We start from the raw sequence: 19,683 nt of genomic DNA on the forward strand, positions 1-19,683 counted from the left end.
CTTCTGTTTTCTTATTTATTTTCATTTTGGATGATCTGTCCATTGGTGTAAGTGAGGTGTTAAAGTCCCCCACTATTTTTGTGTTACTGTCGATTTCCTCTTTTATAGCTGTTAGCAGTTGCCTTATATGTTGAGGTGCTCCTATGTTGGGTGCATATATATTTATAATTGTTATATCTTCTTCTTGGATTGATCCCTTGATCATTATGTAGTGTCCTTCCTTGTCTCTTGTAACATTCTCTATTTTAAAGTCCATTTTATCTGATATGAGTATTGCTACTCCAGCTTTCTTTTGATTTCCATTTGCATGGAGTATCTTTTTCCATCCCCTCACTTTCAGTCTGAATGTGTCCCTAGGTCTGAAGTGGGTCTCTTGTAAACAGCATATATATGGGCCTTGTTTTTGTATCCATCCAGCAAGCCTGTGTCTTTTGGTTGGAGCATTTAATCCATTCACATTTAAGGTAATTATTGATATGTATGTTCCTATGACCATTTTCTTAATTGTTTTGGGTTTATTTTTGTAGGTCCTTTTCTTGTCTTGTGTTTCCCACTTAGAGAAGTTCCTTTAGCATTTGTTGTAGAGCTGGTTTGGTGGTGCTGAATTCTCTTAGCTTTTGCCTGTCTGTAAAGTTTTTGATTTCTCCATCAAATCTGAATGAGATCATTGCTGGGTAGAGTAATCTTGGTTGTAGGTTCTTCCCTTTCATCACTTTAAGTATATCATGCCACTCCCTTCTGGCTTGTAGAGTTTCTGCTGAGAAATCAGCTGTTAACCTTATGGGAATTCCCTTGTATGTTGTCATTTTCCCCTTACTGCTTTCAGTAATTTTTCTTTGTCTTTAATTTTTGCCAATTTGATTACTATGTGTCTCGGTGTGTTTCTCCTTGGGTTTGTCCTGTATGGGACTGTCTGCGCTTCCTGGACTTGGGTGGCTATTTCCTTTCCCATGTTAGGGAAGTTTTCAACTATAATCTCTTCAAATATTTTCTCAGGTCCTTTCTCTCTCTCTTCTCCTTCTGGGACCCCTATAATGTGAATGTTGTTGTGTTTAATGTTGTCCCAGAAGTCTCTTAGGCTGTTTTCATTTCTTTTCATTCTTTTTGTCTTTATTCTGTTCCACAGCAGAGAATTCCACCATTCTGTCTTCCAGGTCACTTATCTGTTCTTCTGCCTCAGTTATTCTGCTATTGATTCCTTCTAGTGTAGTCTTCATTTCAGCTATTGTATTGTTCATCTCTGTTTGTTTGTTCTTTAATTCTTCTAGGTCTTTGTTAAACATTTCTTGCATCTTCCCGATCTTTGCCTCCATTCTTTTTCCAAGGTCCTGGATCATCTTCGCTATCATTATTCTGAATTCTTTTTCTGGAAGGTTTCCTATCTCCACTTCATGTAGTTGTTTTTCTGGGGTTTTATCTTGTTCCTTCAGCTGGTACATAGCCCTCTGCCTTTTCATCTTGTCTATCTTTCTGTAAATGTGGTTTTTGTTCCACTGGCTGCAGGATTGTAGTTCTTCTTGCTTCTGCTGTCTGCCCTCTAAACTGCTTCTTTTTTAAGAAATCCATCCTTTCCTATGCCCCTTGGGTCCCTTTTGGTAGGGCAAGCAAATCTTTTCACTTTTTTTTTTCTTCTTCAAGAATACACTGGAGATTCTTGATCTTTTGCATTTCCTTATAAAATGGATTAACTTGTTAACTTCTGGCAAAGGAAGGGGGGTGGGGAGAGGAAGGGTATGAGGGAGGAAGGAAGGAAGAAGGAAGGCTATAGAAATGTTTACTTTGGATTGTACTGAGTCTATAAATTGATTTGGAAGGAAATGATACCTTTATTCTATGGAGTCTTCTCATCAATTAACATGCTGTATCTCTGTTTTAGGGTTTTTTTTTTTAGTAGTTATTAATGATCGAAGGTCTAATAGTTCTATAATTTTCTCTGTAGAGGTCTTGTATGTGCTTTGTTTTATTTGCTGCTAGGAAATTGATTTTTAAATTTCAATTATAAATAAGATAATTAAAAAATCCTTTTCTACCTGTTTGGTGCTGGAATATACAAGTATAATTTACTTTTGCATTTTTATTTTTAAATTTTTATAAATAAACTTTTAATTTTGGATTAATTTTAGATTTAGAGAAAGGTTGCAAAGATAGTACAGAATTCCTGTATACCCCTCATCCAGTTTTCCCTAATTTTTTGCGGGGGGGTCACACCATGTGGCATGCAGGATCTTCATTCCCCAAACAGGGATGGAACCCTCGCCCCCTGCAATGGAAGTATCTTAACCACTGGACCTCCAGGGAAGTCCCTACATGTCTTATTCTTGATCTCAAAGGAAAATCTTTCAATATTTTACCATTTTACCATTAAGTCTGATTTTTTCTACAAGCATATATTTACAAGCGTGTATAAAAACTCGTTGTACAATCATGGACATTCCCTTTTATTTATAGTTTAAGAAGAAGCATTTAAAAAAGGTATATGGAGGGACACTAGTAATAGCACATGCTTAACGTGGTAAATGGGTGTTGAATGTTTGTCAAACACTTTTTTCCTGCACCTGTTTCAGGGAAAAGTGGTGGGGTGCGAGAGGATGATCACGTCCCAGGTCTCTGGCGAGTCCCTGGGATGGGCTGCCAGTGTGGGTTCCTGGCTTCGAGTAGGAAAGAATTCAAGAGTGAGCCGTAGTAAAGTGAAAGGTTTATTCAGGGAGATACACACTCCATAGACAGAGTGTGGGCCATCTCAGAAGGCAAGAAGCCCCAGGGTACGAGGTTGTTAGTTTTTATGGGCTCAGTCATTTCATAGGCTAATGAGTGGGAAGATTATTCCAACTATTTTGGGAAAGGGGTGGAGATTTCCGGGAATTGGGTCACCGCCCACTTTTTGGCCTTTTGTGGTCAGCCTTGGAACCGTCATGGCGCTGGTGGGTGTGTCATTTAGCATGCTGTTGTATTACAATGAGTATATAATGAGACTCAAGGTCCACTGGAAGTCAGATTGTTCGCTATCTTGGTCCCAGTAGGTTCTAACCAGTTTATGTCTGTCCTCCATGGCTGTCATTCTTTTAACGGTTGTGCCCTGCCCCCTTCCTGTCCCACATGCATTGAAACGATCATATGATTTTTCTCCTTTAATCTGTGTATGTAGAGTGTTAACACTAATTGATTTTATAACGTTCCATCAAATTTACAATCCTGGAATAAACCCAGTCTCATCCCAGGATACACTATCTTTCTTATATGTTGCTGGATTCAGTTTGATAATACATGTTTTAGAATTTTTTGCATTGGTGTTCATGTTCATGATTGAGATTAACCTATAATTTTTGTTTTGATATCAAAGTTTATACACTGACTTCATAAAATGAGCTGGTGTGTGTGTGTGTGTGTGTGTGTGTGTGTGTGTCTTCCTCTGGAAGGGTTTGGGTAAGTTTGGAATTATTTCTTCCTTAAATATTTCACTCCCATGAGTGTCTACGGCCAGGAAATACAGGATCCTGACTTGAGTGTCTCACAACCATTTTGCTGTATGTTTCTCTCCAGAGCCCTGGAGCACCCTCGTGAGTTACACTAACCCTTTACAGCCAGGAGGAGAGCATGTGTGGCTCATCCTCTCTGGGCTTTGCAACACTGGAGGCAATGGGCTGATCGCAGATCATTTACACCAGTCAGTCGTTCCTTAGGCTGAAGATATGTGATGGGTGGGGGAGATGCCCCCATGGGTGTGTTTTTGGGGGTGGGGAAGAGATGGGGGATTACAGAAAGCCAAGGTGTAAAGCCCCAGGCACCCAGTGCAGCAGGGAAATTCACCTTGACTTCAAAGCTATTCCTTGGAGGTTTGTCCAGAAGCAGCAGAATCAGTGTGGAAGCATGGAGGACAGACAGTCATCCACGCTCTCCAGCTCCGCTTCCTCCCTTTAACCCTCTCTTCTCCCACTGGCCAAGGCATTCTCAGTATCATCTTCCTTGATGGGGGAACCTCCAGGGGCATTTGTTTGGAAGGACAGGGTGTGACACCAGTGGGGAGGCTGGCGGGGCACATTCCAGGAAAGGAAGCAAGAGAGAAGGGTTCCTTTTGCCTCTTCCTGTCCTGCATCCTGGGGAGGTTTGCTGTCCTGGAGGCAGGTTGAGGTTGTGCTGGCAGAGGAGTAGAAGGAGAATCTACTTTCCTTTCCAAAGCTCTGTCCTCAACAGACCCCTGAAGGTTTAGCTAAAGTCCTATGCTAGCCATTCTCAAAAGTCTTGTTCTCTGGACCTTTTAAAAAGATTAATTAATTTTTGGCTGCGTTGGGTCTTTGTTGCTGCGCACGGGCATTCTCTGTTTGCGGCGAGCGGTGGCTACTCTTCGTTGCTGTGCACGGCCTTCTCACTGCGGTGGCTTCTCTTGTTGAGGAGCATGGGCTCCAGGCACGTGGGCTTCAGTAGTTGTGGCACGCAGGCTCAGTAGTTGTGGCTCGTGGGTTCTAGAGCGCCGGCTCAGTAGTTGTGGCGCACGGGCTTAGTTGCTCCGCGGTATGTGTGATCTTCCCGGACCAGGGCTCGAACCCGTGTCCCCTGCGTTGGCAGGTGGATTCTTAACCACTGCGCCACCAGGGACGTCCCTGGACCTTTTTTTATACTTTAAAAAATTATGGAGGACCCCAAAGGGCTTTTGTCTATGTGGATCCTATCTAGGGATATTTACTGTGCTAGAAAATAAAACGGAGGCATTTAAAAATATTTAATTCATCTAAAATAACCACAATTAACCCATTAACAACAATCACCCCTGTAGGGTCTGAGGCTCACCGTGGTTGAGCACTTTAGTCCAGAGCCTGACCCCCAGTGAAAGGAGAGCCTCAGCTCTGGGGAAGAAAGGATGAGAAATCTGCCTGAGCTCCAGTGAAGCCAGCTGGCTAGAATTCATGAAAGAAGAGGCCCCAGTTTCTTTAAGGTAGGAGGGGTCTTAAAACCAGCAGACCCAAACTCCCACGCAGGCTCCATCTGAACCACCAGGTGATGTGGACCTGTTCTGCCACTTGACCTTGGACAAGTCAGTTTCCTCATCTCTAGAATAGAAATGGTAATGTAACAACTTGGCCCACAGGGCTATCGTGAGGTCCAAGGGAAGTAAGGAATGTTAAAGCATTTCGTCAACAGTGAGCTCACCTGTTTCTGCGCTACACAACGTTGCTGGAACTTTCTTCTTTCTCTTGAGCAAGGATATGGGTCCTGTAACTCTTTCCCACTGGTCGGGACCTGTCTTCTCACTATGTGATCCCAGGACCAGCAGTGTCAGCATCGTCTGGGGGTGTGTTAGAAATGCAGACTCCCAGGCCTCACCCCGGAGCTAATGAATCAGAAATGCTGGGCATGGGGCTCAGCTGGCTGCACTTTAACAAGCCCTCCTGGTGATTCTGAGCCCTACCGGGCAGGACGAGTCCTCCACTCACACCAGATGCAACTCATGGCCCCGGTTCTGCAACACCAAAGATGGTCAGAGTGTGGTCCGCGGATCAGGAGATTGGATATCACTGCAGTTGTCACATGGCTTTAGAAGCCTGCAAACACTCTCAATTTCTGTACTTGTCCTGCGGGAGACCGTTAACAAACAGTTCAGAGATGGGCAGTGGCCTCTGAACCACAATGAGAGTCGAATCGCTCCAGATCTGTGCTTCTCAGATTGAATGTGCTTACAGATCACCTGGAGATCCTGTTCAGGGGCACATTTGGATCCACTGCATCTGGGAGCGCCTGGGATTCTGCACTTCTGAGCGCCCAGGGGATGCTTTTGTGACCAAGTTGACACTTTTGTGACCCTCTCTACAAGGATCCCCCACGCCCACCGCCCGGAAGCCCCCTCCTCCATCTCTCAGGACCCCCCCAAAGCCGGCCTTCAGCCAGGGCTTTTTTTCAGAAGATCTTTGTTTGCTGGGAAGGAGCAGAACTGAGTCAGTCTCATGTCCTAACATCTCAGCCAGGATTCGTCTATCAAATTAGGGAATAGGTTGCCCAGCCCCCAGGACATAAAACTCACAGGTAGATAACTTTAAAAAATTATACACAGCTTAATAGAAAATGAAACCTCAAAGATATGAGAAACTCCATTTCATCACCCTGATTGTGGGCTTGTCTGACACAGGGCTGTCATCAGCATGTATATATTAACTTAAGCTTCTTTCATTTAACTTCTTTGAGTAAATATGTTAATATCTACATCTTCATGTAGTCAAATGCTGTTTGTGCTGTTGCCTGTTAAAGGATACATAACCCTCCAAGTAATCCTAGACTAGCGTGGTGATTGCAAGCTCGGGCGCTACCACTTACTAGCTGTGTGACATTAAGCAAATTCTTAACCTCTCTGAGCCACACTTATAAAATGAGGAGAAAATAAGAGCCAGTAGCAGAGAAGTTTTGTAAGTATTAAATGAGATGATGCATGTCAGTTTCTTAAAACAGCGTCTAACACATAAAACGTGCTCAATTAATGTCAGCTGCTGTTATAACTATTCCCATAAGGTATTCAGGGAGCCCTCGATTAGTAAGCGTTTTAGGTTATTTGCAATTATTTTATTATTGTGAAAATGCTGTTATGAATGTTCATCCTTTCCAGCAACCTCTATGGACTGCCTCACCTGCACTAGAGGATTCTAAGATGATGAAGAGGGTGCTGGCCCTTGAAGAGAGGGCAGTTTAGTGATGCTGAGAAACCAGGAAGTGGAGGATTACGATAATTCAAGGGGCCAGAGAGGAATGCGAGAGGGCAGGTGGGGCAGGTGAGAGTCAGGAGCTGCTCGGTGGAGCGCTGGAGGTTTGAGATGAACTTGTAATACCTTTGGGAGGAAGGCACTTCTCAGGCTTGTTGTTTATTTCCCCACTTTGTTCCCAGAGCTTAGAACAGCTCCTGGCATGTCACGGGCCCTCCGTCAATTCACTGTTGGCTGGTTGCGTTGTCTGCTTGCTCTTCAGAAGGAGCAATGCCCCGGCAGTGCCACCAGCCTGCTGTGGGCTGGCCCTGGGTCCAGATCCCAGCCGTGTCCTGATCTGGGTCCAGATGTCTTGTCTGGCTCCACCCAGAGCTCTCCCCCCACCCCGACGCGTGAGACAGGAAGCTCCTGGCCTTGGGGCAGTGCCTCTGAGCTCCGGGCTTTTCCTTCTCCCGTCAGCAGTAAGAGGCCCTAAGTGGAATTCAGGTCACTGGTGGGGGAGGAAATGATGTGATGTTACGAGAAGCTGCACTCTAGCAGAGTGTTGAAGGACGAGGGGTGTCTGCCGTGCCAGCTGGGTCCACAGCGAGTGAAGAGAGATCCTATACATACCCTATGACTGAGAAACTTGTGTCAGCAGTGGTGCCTCTTTGGTGGGAACGCGATAAGTACGGAAGAAAGGAAAATGCCAACTGGCATTTTAGAAGCGCACTTTGTGCCAGGGGGTTTACAGCTGTTGTATGGGTTTGTCCACACAGTGACCCTGTGGGAAGGCAGCCCAGTTCCGAAAGCAGAAGCAGACTCAGCAAAGCCCGTGGCCCTGTGCTCGTGAGCCCTCGTAATGAAGAGTCGGTGCCCTTTTTCCCCCGACACCGCTTCTGGGAATAGGAGCTTGACCTAGTAGGAGGAATAGGAAACACCCCTCCTGACTCTGGGTTCATGGGGTTTGGGTGCAGCTGGTCCCCCTTGACTGAGAACTGACCAGTCAAAGCCTCACATCCTCCTACCATCTCCCGACCAGGGGCCTGACCATCCGGGCAATTACAGCCAATGAAAACCAGCCCTTTGGCTTTTGCAGGAACTACTGGGCAAGAGAAGCTCTGGCATAAGATGGTAAGATACAGGATATAAGCCTGGCCATTTTGTAATCACAGAGGGGCAGCCTTCCTGGGAATAAAGTTAATTTAGAGGAAAGCAGAATGGAGAGATGGAAAGAGAAAAATAAGTCATCTGAAAACCTAGATCCAACTACATGTCTGTGGGCCCAGTCAGCCTGAAGATTGACTACCCTTGAAATTTTCATTTAGGTGAACCAATAAATCTTCTTTTTTGCCTAGACATTGGAGCTGAACTTCTGTCACAGCTGAATGAGTTCCTATGCCCTAGCCGTGGAATTGGGACTTGGATGGCAAGGTCCACATTGCCTTCCCGTCCTCCCCAACTTCCCTACACTCTGCAGGGTGCAGTTCTTAGCCCCGAGAAATCCTCTCAATTTGCTGCCTTGAATCAGTTGACCTGGTAGGACCTGTGGGAACATGGAGGGTGGGCTTGGCCCTACATACTCCAATATCTTTATATACAGAATTGCACATTTGTTTTTACTTGGGTTTCATGGGTTCCACTTAGTGGTGTGCTGGTAAATGTTTAACAAGCTAACAAATAAAAAAAGCCCTGCATTGACCTGTTTGCCAGTTTCCGTGGTGTAAATATTTCCACCACGGCCAGGTTCAGGATCCCCCGTGACATCACTGAATGCGGAGACAGGAAGAGATGTAAGTAGCACTCCATTGGAGAGTATGTCTACCACACGGATGTAATAGTCATAAATCATAGCTCGTAACAAAATGTAGTAAATTAGTTATATGTATTGACTTTTTAGTCCCTTTGTTTTTAGTATACAGGTCCTCCCTGACTTAAGATGGTTCGACTCACAATTTTTCAACTTTAGGAAAGCAATATGCATTCAGTAGAAACTGTGCTTTGAAGTTTGAATTTGGACCTTTTCCCCGGCCTAGTGGAATGCAGTCGGATCCTCTGGTGATGCTGGCAGGGCGGCAGCCACAGCTCCTAGGTAGCCATGCAGTCACAAGGGGGAACAACTGATACACTTACAGCCATTCTGCACCCAGACGAGTATTGTATTTTTCGCTTTCAGTACCGTATTCAATACATTCCACGAGACAGTCTACACTTTACTATCGAATAGGCTTTGTGTTGGATGATTTTGACCAACTGTAGGCTAACGTAAGCGTTCTGACCGCGTTCAAGGAGGGCTGGGCTAAGCTACAATGTTTGGTAGGTTTGATGTATTAAATGCATTTTTGACTTAATAGCGTTTTCAATTTACAGTGGGTTTACTGGGATGTGACTCCATCGTAAGTCGAGGAAGATCTGTAATTTATCTCATTGTAATATTACAAAATTTAATTTTAATAGTAAGTGAATTATGAAATTTAATTGTAAGAACTGGTTCACAGAATTCCTAAAAAGTTTTATAATTGGCTCTTGCGAACCGGTACGGGCTGGTTCCAGGACACCACCGATGCCACTTAGATCTCAGCAGGAAGGGACTGCTTCTTCCTGGGTTTAAGACCTATGAGTTTAAATGAAAAAAAGGGACCTGGATGCAATCCTAAAAGCTTCATTTGGGGGGAGGTCTGCGTCAAGTGGAAGTGTGCAGTGAAACGGAATGGGTCATTAGCGATCCGAATGGGATTTATGACCTGGAGATGTACGCTGGCCGCAGCGAGGTAGTGGTGCTTTGCCTGGTCAGCTGGCCCCGCTCCATAGGAGGGCCGTGGAGCAGGGAAATAGATGCTCAGGGCAGGGTGTGTATCAGCCAGGGCTCCGGCAGGAAGCAGGCGACACACTCAGATCAGCATAATGTGTGGGGTGTTTGAGGGAGAGACTCTTTTGGGAGGTGTGGGCAGGTTTAGGGAGGCCACAGGGGTAGGGCAGAGCTCCAGGTGCAAGCAGGGTGAGGGGACCGGTCACTGGAGGTGGACACAGAGAGGGCTGGGGAGTGCGATGCCTGAAGGGAATGGGACCTTTGCCTGCAGGGAATAAAGGGCCTCTCTCTCCTTTCCCCTCTGCTTTTCTGTCTCAGCTCCCTGTTGGCTGGATCCACCCAAAGGCCAGAGGGCGAGGAAACCTGTTGTTTCGACCCCTTTTGGGACAGGAGAAAGGTGGGAGGGGTGTGAAGGATCAGATGGCAAAGGTCTTGACTTGGGTATCTCACTGTGGAGTGGACGCCCTGGTTCTTTGTCTTGGGCCTAGGAAAAGGGCCAAGAGACTCAATTTTGGAAACTCCATGGGCCACCTTCATCCCAGAGAAACCCGGGGTCTGATCACCCACCCCTGCTAGGGGCAGGGGGCTGTTTGTGGAGGTCCACTGCCTTCTACTCTGGGGCCAACACTTCTCTTGCAGTCTGGCGGTTTCTGGGATGAGGGCAGTGAGGTCTGGGAGAAGACCCTTGGCCATGGTCCCACCCTCTGCTGCCAGGGCCATCGCTGGGGCCCGCTCGCTGCCTGTCCGGTCCTAGGCCTCCATCTCAGATTCTGCAGGGTCCTCTTCTACGGACATTCAGTTGAGGGGGCCCTCGTCTGGGAGCCCCGAGACCTGGGCGTCTGGCTCTGACACTTCATCCTGTGGGGTTACCAGATCCTATCACGAATCTGAATTTTCTCATCTGCAAAACCAGGGGCCTGGATGGCATGATCCTGATTCCCAAGGACACCTCTGACTCTGAACGTCTAATGTCAAGACTTCAGGGGTGCAATCTCTAGGTCATTTGCAAAATGAAAAGCATGTCTTTCCATAGCCAGGAGGTGGCAGCAAAGCTCTGTTTTGAAGAGGCCTGTGGGTCAGGGTAGGTTCTGTTCTCCCAGGCCCCAGAACTCGAAGCCCAGGTTTGGTGGCTAGGTTTCACTGCTGAATGATAATAATAACATCAACAACAACGATCTCATTATTATTATCATTCTTGTTAGTAAAACATCTCCAATTTGCGCAGTACTGCGTTTCTGGGGAAATCTCTTGGGCAGCACCACGCAGGAATCTTTCAACAACTTCATCCTGAGGTAGGAAGTTCCAGGACTTCCTACCCCATGTTGAGGCTCAGAGACATTCCCTTACTTGCCCAAGGCCTTCTGGAAAGTATGATGTGCTGGAGATCTGAGGGCCCAGGGTGGGGAGGTGGGGGACCAGGTAAGTGCAGAGATGCTAGGCAGCTCCAGGTGACCTGGGGAGTGTTTGAGCAGATGGAATCCAGATCTGCTTTTGTTGGGGTGTCAGGAGTGATTCCACAGGAGATTTTTTTGATGACCCTCAAATGCATGGTGTGTTAGCCCCTCAAACCAGAGGAAGCTCCTTAGAGACACAGTGAAAGCCCCAGCCCATCTGGGCCCCTGTCTTACACTCCACCTGTGCCCTTAGACCATGTGTTACCTCTGCCCACCATGATGCCAGGCTACCAGGGTACAAACTGTGTGTCTGGCTCCAGACCAAGGGCGTTCCTTGCATATTCTTACTTACTTCTCAGTATAACCCTCTACATTGTTACATCCCGTTTTATACGTGAGGATGCTGAGGCTTCAAGTCATGGAGTAACTTGTTCCCAATCACACAGCTATGAATGGCAGGGCAAGACTGGGACCCCGGCAGGTTGGCCCCAGGGCTCTCACCACGAAAGCCCACGCCCACACAGAGGGAAAGGCCACTGTGTGAGACTCCATGCTGCACGGTGAGTCTGAAGAGCTGCCATGTCAGTTCCTCCTCAGCATTGGAAAAGCCACAGTCCGTCTGCAGCCCCGTCAGAAAGTGAAGGTATTAATATCTGCCTGACCTCCTGATGGGCTTGTTGGGAGGCCAGGATGGAAAAGAGGAAAACGGTCCCATAAATACTCAGCATCATACAAAATTGTTCGTGTATTTGAAATTGTATTACTTTTATTGGGAGGGCGATGCAGTAGGGTGGCAGAAATGTAGGATTAGGATCTGGTATCTGGGGACTTTGAGAACAGCCTTGGTTTCCTTGCCTGTAAAACTGAGGAGATCTGGGAGCGACCCCGAGACTAGCTGCGCCCCTCACCCTTGGCTCAAGCACCAGGGGGAGGGTCCATGTGCGTGGAGAGGAGGGACCCGAAGGAGGGGCAGGGCTTGCCGGACAGGCCAGCCCCTAGGCAGTCCTTCCCGAAGCATCTGTCCTCCCAGGAATGCATCCCAGGTTCAGGAGCGCCTACTGCCTCCAAAGATGTTCTGGGAGCTGTGGGTGGTCTGAGAGGAGTGGAGACACGGCCGCTGGGGGGGACGGGATGGAAAAGCAGAGCTGCTTGGTGGAAAGAGCCCTGCTTGGGGGGCCTGGGATCTTGGGGTCTAGTCTCCAACCACCCTGGACAACTACAGTCAGAGTGCTTAGTCTATCTGGGTCCAGTTTCCCTGTCTGTAAATTGAGGGGAACTGAATTGGAAAGAATTACGAGTTCCTAGGCAGAAAAAGGGGTATGCTTATCTGAAAGGGTTTTTATTTTTAACTGCTGGGGAGCTGGTGATATATCTCCAGATGGTTGGATTTCCACCTTTCCTTCTCAGGGCCAGGAGGGTCTGCTTTCACGTCCCTTACTTTCTTTATAGTTTATAAATAGACCTGGCAAGAACTGAAAACCACCCCACAGAGGAGGAATGGACCGTGATGATAAACACAGCAGAGCCAGGGACCCGAGTAGTCCGGAGAATTTATTTCTCACAACACCTTCTCTCCGTTTTCCCGAGGTGTCCCATGGCAACGGGGGGGAAGGGCTCATTCTTCCATCTTCTGGGGGAGAAAAAGAATCGTACACAGGAAATGAGTCAAACCAAAGGTGAGGCTGGGCGCTGTCTTCAAGCGGGGGCAGCTGAGATGCTGGAGCCTCAGGAAAATATTCAGGCGTGGCTTTATCTCCCTTCGCGCGTTGTAAAAACAAAGCAGTCGAGCTCCCGGAGTTGGGGTGAATCCCCCCCAAAGCAGAGGCTTCTGGGGCAGCGCCTCTTGCAACAGGGAGGGGCGGGGATGATAGGGTGGTCTGGCCCCTGGTCCCGCACTGCTCCTGTGAGCCTGGAACCACGGGGTCTAGGCTAAAGCAGTGACTTTTGTGGCTGCACGACCGGCAGCGGGGAAGGCGCACTGACAGGCACCCTCCAAACTCTGCTGGGTGCTGCCTGGTCCTGGGTCCTAGGACGTCTGGGGAGGAAGTCTGCTCTCACCTGGGCCCCCATGTCGCGGCTCTTGGCCCGCAGCTTGTTGACCTGGGACTCGGCGATGTCCGCCCGTTCCTGGGCCTCCTCCAGCCCGCGCTGGGCCCTCCGGCACCTGGACAGCTGTGTGTTGGCCTGCTCCTCCTGAACGGAAGGTGGAGGGGGCAGGAGGCTGAGGAAGTCCCTCACTCTGGCGCTGAGGCCCCCGGTCCCTGGTGGCCTCTGGGGAGCTGCGGAACCATGAGAGCTTGGGCCCCCAATTCCCTGGCGGCAGAGGAGGGAAAGCTGAGCTCTGCACCGGTGAAGACGATGCCCCTGGCACGTGTGTGCACTGCCTGGTTACCTTGTGGGTCTGCTGCCCCCAGGATGCCTGCATGTTCCCCTGCACCCCGCCTCTCTGCCATCCCCCCAACCCCGGAGCTCTTGGGAGGAAATCCAAGTGTCCCAAGGCATGTGGAGCTGTCAGACACCAAAGGGCCAGCCCCCGCCCCCCCCCCCCCACCCCGCCTGGGCCTGCTCCCCGTACTGTCTGCCTGACACCAAAGGGCCAGCCCCCGCCCCCCCAACCCCGCCTGGGCCTGCTCCCCGCACTGTCTGCCTGCAGCCCGGGCATTGTACGGGTCTGAGAGCCATCCAAGCGTTTCTGATGAAGGTGGCCTCCCGGGGCCCCTCCAGCCTGGCCAGTCCTGCTGCGACTGTACTGATCCTCGCCCACCTTAACCAGTTCAGATCTGCTTCCCAGAGGTCAGGACAGAAGCACCAGGCTCTTGGGCGGGGAGTAAAAAGGACAGGGGAGAAGCCACACCCTCCGTCATTTATCTAGGCCAGACTCCCCCAGGTTTTGTTCCTCAGGACACTAGTCCTGTGGGAGGCTCTGCCTCCAATACAAAGATGCCAAGGTCCACTAAAGGGTGGGAGATGCTACAATCTAGAACGCCTTTTCCACTCTGGAGTCCATCCCGTACTACCTGCAAAATCTGAGAAATCCTGGAAGTAAAGCCACCCATCGTCCAACTTTGTGTAACCCAGAGTTTCCCAAACGATTTCTTTTCTGTAAAATACTTCCCCCTCCCCCCACCTGCTGCCCCAACTTCCTGCTATTAACATCCTCCAGACCTAGTGGCCCCAGAAGATATTTGGGAAATGTTGGTTTCAGCCCAAACTATTTCCTCACTGTTGGTTTCACCTGTTTGCTCAAGGGCAGATCAAAAAGGGTGAACTGGAGGGTGGGAGCTAGGGAGGCCAGGGAGGGATGGTAGAAGCCAGGGCCGGGGCTGAGATGGGCTGATGTGAATTAAGGCCAGGTGTTCAAGGTTAGCTCACAGGGCAGGGAATTCTGAGTAAGTTGGGGGTGGGTGGAGTCAGCCAGTGTGGGTGGGATTAAAGCCAGGTGGGCTGAAGCAGAGGGAAGGGATGGAGGGGCGGGGCCAGGACTAGTGAGGCAGGAGGCCCAGGGAAGGGGGAGGTGGGGCAGGTTTGCATAATGCAGACCGGGGAGGGAAAGGGCAGGCGTCCTGAGCTTGTGTTTATAGCCTGCAAATGAAAACTCAGGCCTCAGCTGCCGCGGGCGCTGTGAAACAGGGACGGACTCCTGCTCGGGGCCAGGGCGCCTCCCCCCGCACTCCCCGGGACCCCCCTACTCACGGCCTCCTCCGCCTGCTTCCTGGAAGCCTTCACTTTGGCCTGCAGCTTGTCCACCAGGTCCTGGAGCTTGAGTATGTTCTTGCGGCCCTCCTCGGCCTGCCAACACAGCGTCGTTGCCAGGGCCCCAGACCCCCTCCCCCGCTGCTTCTGCTGGGTCAGATCCAGGGGATGCAGGAGAGCCGTTGCCTACCTGGTAAGTCATTTCCTTGACCTTCCGTTCGTATCTGTGCGCGCCCTTCAGGGCCTGGGCTCCCCTCTTCTGCTCAGCCTCTAGCCTGCTATGTGACTCCTGCTCCCAGAAGAGAGCACAGAGGTCAGGTCACGCCTCCCAGGCTTTTCTCACCCACTCACGTGCCGGTTGTTTTAGGGTAAACTCAAGACGCTCTACTTATATTTTGCGCAGATGACTCCTCCTAGGGCTCAGGAACACATGTGGTTCCCAAGGCCGCCACTAGTCCGTGCCGTGGCTTTGTGCAAGTGACAACGAGACGCCGTCTTTGGGCAGGAGCACCCTGGGTGCACGCGCCTCGCCTAGTGGACCAGGCTTCGCAAAAAAGTGACGCCTCCCCTGGGGCCATGCAGCTCGGTGAGGGCTTCCTGATCAAGGAAGGTGGCAGGGGTCATGGAGAGAACCTGGGCCAGGTAGAGTCCAAGGTGTGTTTCAGCCCCCCGTCCAGCTGATCCATCCAAAGTAAGCCCGTTGTCATCACTGAGTATGAGTTTCCGTGTATTTAGAATGGTGATGATAATTCCTGCCCAAACCACCTTGAATGTGGGGATCAGATGAGACAAAGTCTGTGGAAGTATTTTTTGATGATAAAGCACTACACAGGTATTGTTGATTTCATAGCTGTGTCTGCGTTTCCTGAAGTCGTGAGGGGGCAGGACAGCCACTGAGAGTGCAGGTTACCACCTGGGGCCCGATTCCTCAATCCAGGGAGAGCCCAGTGGTGGAGGTGGCAGCCAGTCCCTGGGCATCCCAGTAGCCACAGAGAGGGCGGCTCTGGGCCTGCAGACCCACTGGATCAACCTTGAAATCTACCAGTGGAACAGGCAGCTCTGGGCACTGTTCCAGAGAAGACCCCACCCACCGGCCCCGGGAAGCTGTCTTCCATCAGCTTCCCTGGGAATTCTCTCTAGGCCTCTGTAAGGTTCATGGAGCTAAGATAACTGGGCAGCTGGGGATTGGAGGACAGTCAAGGTGCCTCACCACGACAGAGGAGAGGTTGGAGGAGGGTTCCCTGCCAACCCAGGAATCAAAGTATCAAAGAGGGTGGCATGGGATCTAATTCCTCCGTCCAGGGAGGGGTCCCTGTGAAGGACAAGCCCAAGTTTGTTTTAATAGAAGAGGACTGGGAATAATTAAAAATAAGCATTTAAAGAATTCTGGGGGGAGCTCTGACTTCCCTGGTGTTTACTTTTGTTACTCATGTGTCTGCAGCCTTGTAGTTTTTAGCCAAAAAATCGTTTCACATTTAAAGTGTACAAGTGCTGGTGACCACATCCTTGGGAGGCTGGCATGAAGAATGTGTTCGGGTCTTTCCTGCTGGGAGAAGTTTCCCTCTCTTCTCCTCCCCTTCATTCTCTTTCCCTCTTTCTTGCCTCTTCTCTGGGGGACAGCAGAGACAGTTTAACATCCTCTTCCTCCGAGCCCGTCTCCAAACTGCAAATGGGTAATGCAGCCTGTTTAGAAAAACAAATAAACCATCCAGGGTCTAACGGGAAAAGCAAGGGGTATAGGAAACAAAGGGAACCACCAGCAAAGAAACTAAAAACTAAAAAATACGCTCCCAGGTAAATAAAAATCAGGACTGTCCTGTGTGTGGATCGCACTTTGCTGGCGAGTTAGCCCGGGGGAAACGCCAATCACCCTGCATTTAGGATGGAGTTGAGGAAGGCAGCAGAATTGCAAGTTGTGTTTCGACATCAGGAAATCTGGGAAGGGAATGAGATCCCGGAATGGGAGGGCAAGGGAGACTGCATATCTTATGTAGGATGGGCCATTGTTTATCAAAGTGGAGCCTGGTCCAAAATGTAAATTGCACCAAAATGTGTAATCTTATGATTGTAAGGTATGTTTCCCCTTCCATTTATGTAGATCTGAATCTGTATAAAAACAGAATGTGAACATTTGAAATGTCATTATATTGTAGGTATCGAGGGATACGCGTTCAAAAATGGGTTTGTGTGCGTCTTGGGGCGTAGGGACCGGGGAGGGAGAAGTAGGGGGGACATTTGGCTCACAGGGAGTTTCACAAGTGGTCCTCAAACTGAACCTACAGTCGACTCAGTGCCCAATTCCCCGCCACCTAAGTTTCTGGACTGTGGTTCTACCAGAGGCGGCTGAACTGGTGTCCCTCTGGGAGTGAGAGTCCTCTCCCGCCACTCTACCCGCGCCTCCAGCTTCTGGATCTGCTTCTTCCCGCCCTTCAGGGCCAGCTGCTCAGCCTCGTCCAGGCGGTGCTGCAGGTCCTTCACCGTCTGCTCCAGGTTCTTCTTCATCCGCCCCAGGTGGGCGCTGGTGTCCTGCCCCTTCTTCAGCTCCTCGGCCATCATGGCCGCCTGGTTAAGTCCACAGGAGCATCAGTGGGCCACCCACCCCTCCTATGCGGGCACACGGAGGATGCTGTGAGGCTGGTACTAGGCATGCTGATGCTTTCCTCCTTCCCGCAGCCGCCGCTGATTCTGCATGGCTCCCCTCCCGCTTGGCCTCTGCTGAGGCTCCATCTCCTTCCGTCTCTCCAGGAAGCCACCACTGACTGAATGCAGGGGTGAGGAGAGGAAACCTACTTGCAGGTCCCGGCTTAGAAGCCCCTTTCTCATCTCCAGACAGCATCTCTGATAAGAAAGAATGGAGCTCACATCCATGATGGCCTTCCTGGCCTTCTCCTCTGCATTTTTGGACTCCTGGATAGAGTTCTCCACCTCTGCCTGGCATTGGGCTATGTCAGCTTCCAGTTTTTTCTTGCTATTTATCAGGCACGTGTTCTACAAGAAAAATTAGATAAGAGGTTCGGGCTACATTTGGACACGTACAACGATTGGAAGGGAGAGGGTTGGGTGGGGAAAGAAGTCAATCTCGAGAACGTTCCATTTCTTATTTTTCACACAGGTGAAAAAAATTAAAAAGACGCTTTCATTTTTGATAGGACAGCTATCCCAAAACAGGCCCGAGAATTGTACAGAAAAGAACTGAGTAAATGATAAATGTGGACATTCAAATGTTTGAGGAAGGATGGATTATTTAGTTAAACGTGCTGGAACAAGGAAATGGTTGACATAACTGTGAAATGAAAAATAATTCTCATGATCAAAACATTGTACATAGAGTTGTTAGGATGATGACAAACGAGAAAACATTTGCAGTGTGCATTACTGAAAAAATATTTCCTTCCTTAATATGTAAAAAAGACAAATCATTAAGAAAAAAGGGCAAAAGTGAAAATAGCTAAGACACACCAGAAGAAATACAAGTAGCCAACAAATACGACAAAATGTTCTACCTCATTAGTAATCAAAGAAACAAGAATTTTAAAAATGAGGCATTTTCAACCATAAAATTGGTGAAGATTAAAAAAATAATAGCTAAGCACCCTCACATATTTTCCCCATGGGAATAAAAATTGGGACAACTTTGTTTAAAGACCAGTTTACAACATATCATAAATGTCTTTGCTGTTTTGACCATGAATATATACTTCCAGGAATATTAAGGAAATAGTAATCATGGATATATGTGAAAATTTAGTTATGAAGAAGTTTGTCATACAATCTTCTAATCATAAAAATTTTTATTGGGAACAGTCTAAAAATATCCAACCGTAGAAGACTGATTAAATAAAAGTGTCATAATACACAACTAAAATGGACTGCTTTTCTGCCATTAAAAAACTGTATCGTAGAAAACTATTTTAAAATATAGAAATATGGGCTTCCCTGGTGGCGCAGTGGTTGAGAGTCCGCCTGCCGATGCGGGAGACACGGGTTCGTGCCCCGGTCCGGGAAGATCCCACATGCCGCGGAGCGGCTGGGCCCGTGAGCCATGGCCGCTGAGCCTGCGCGTCCGGAGCCTGTGCTCCACAACGGGAGAGGCCACAGCAGTGAGAGGCCCGCGTACCGCAAAACAAAAAACAAAAACAAAAAAACCCCTAAAATATAGAAATATGTTCACAACACGTTGTTAAATGAAAAAAAGTTGCAAAAGGATTGATCACGTTTACAAAAAATATCATATTTATGTATAGAAACAAGAGCCTAGAATAAGAGATCCCAAAATGCTAACAATATGGTTGGTATTTTTCTATTTTTTTGGCTAATTCAAAAAATAGTTTTTAAAGCAAGGAATTTTGGGGGAATTCCCTGGCGGTCCAGTGATTAGGGCTTTGTGTTTCCACCGCGCAGGGTGCGGGTTCGATCCCTGGTTGGGGAACTAAGATCCCGTATGCCATGTGGCATGGTCCAAAAAAGTAAAAAATGAAACAAGGAATTCTTCAACTTTCCTAAAAGTAATTATTTCAAAAGACAATCCTAATTTTCTAAGCTTGCAGCTTATATGTTACTGCCTCTGTGAAGCCTTTTCCAGCCCTTTTATGCAATAATTCGTCATTCCTTGCTCCGATTTCCCCATGATCTTTTATCTTCAGATAAAAGAAAGCTTAGCAATCTGTCCATCTAGAGACAAAGTTATTCCAAGAACTAGGCCTAATGAAAGTTTGTCTTGACCACTAGCCTGGAAGGAGTGGTGGGAACTCCTTTCCATCAAGCCTGGGTCCTGCCTGCCTCCAGGGTGGACCCTGGGTGGAGTGAGGATGGACACACCTGGGAGTGAAGGAGCTGCACGCGGTCGCTGGCCTCCAGCAGCCCCTGCTCTGACAGCCTACGGGTCCGCTCCGTCTGCTCCAGGGCCACCTTGCTCTCCTCCGGCTCCTCCAGCAAGAGGCCATTCCTGCGCTCCACGATGGCCGGCTGCCCCTTGAGGTCCTCATTGCCCCTCAGGGAATCATCCAGATGCAGCTGGGAGTCCTTCATGAGAAACCAGGGGTGAGACCCGAGCCCAGGGCAGGCTGAGGTCCCGCCAGGTCCTCCAGGGGCCGTGCGCTCACCTTGAGCTGGCTCCGGACTGAGC

General features: G+C 48.9%; 1 protein-coding gene across 1 annotated transcript in view; it reads right to left on the reverse strand.

The window, feature by feature from the left end:
* Window positions 1-12,397: 12,397 nt before the first annotated feature.
* Window positions 12,398-19,683, reverse strand: part of LOC132414267 (myosin-13-like) — a 42,735-nt gene continuing 35,449 nt past the window's right edge. The window contains 9 exon segments of the mRNA XM_069540067.1: window positions 12,398-12,495; window positions 12,924-13,058; window positions 14,559-14,654; window positions 14,749-14,850; window positions 15,469-15,471; window positions 16,950-17,120; window positions 17,421-17,546; window positions 19,377-19,580; window positions 19,661-19,683. Coding sequence (XP_069396168.1) covers window positions 12,481-12,495; window positions 12,924-13,058; window positions 14,559-14,654; window positions 14,749-14,850; window positions 15,469-15,471; window positions 16,950-17,120; window positions 17,421-17,546; window positions 19,377-19,580; window positions 19,661-19,683 — 875 coding nt within the window. The 3' untranslated portion in view covers window positions 12,398-12,480.

Source organism: Delphinus delphis, chromosome 19, assembly GCF_949987515.2.
Source record: "Delphinus delphis chromosome 19, mDelDel1.2, whole genome shotgun sequence".
NCBI lineage: Eukaryota > Metazoa > Chordata > Mammalia > Artiodactyla > Delphinidae > Delphinus > Delphinus delphis.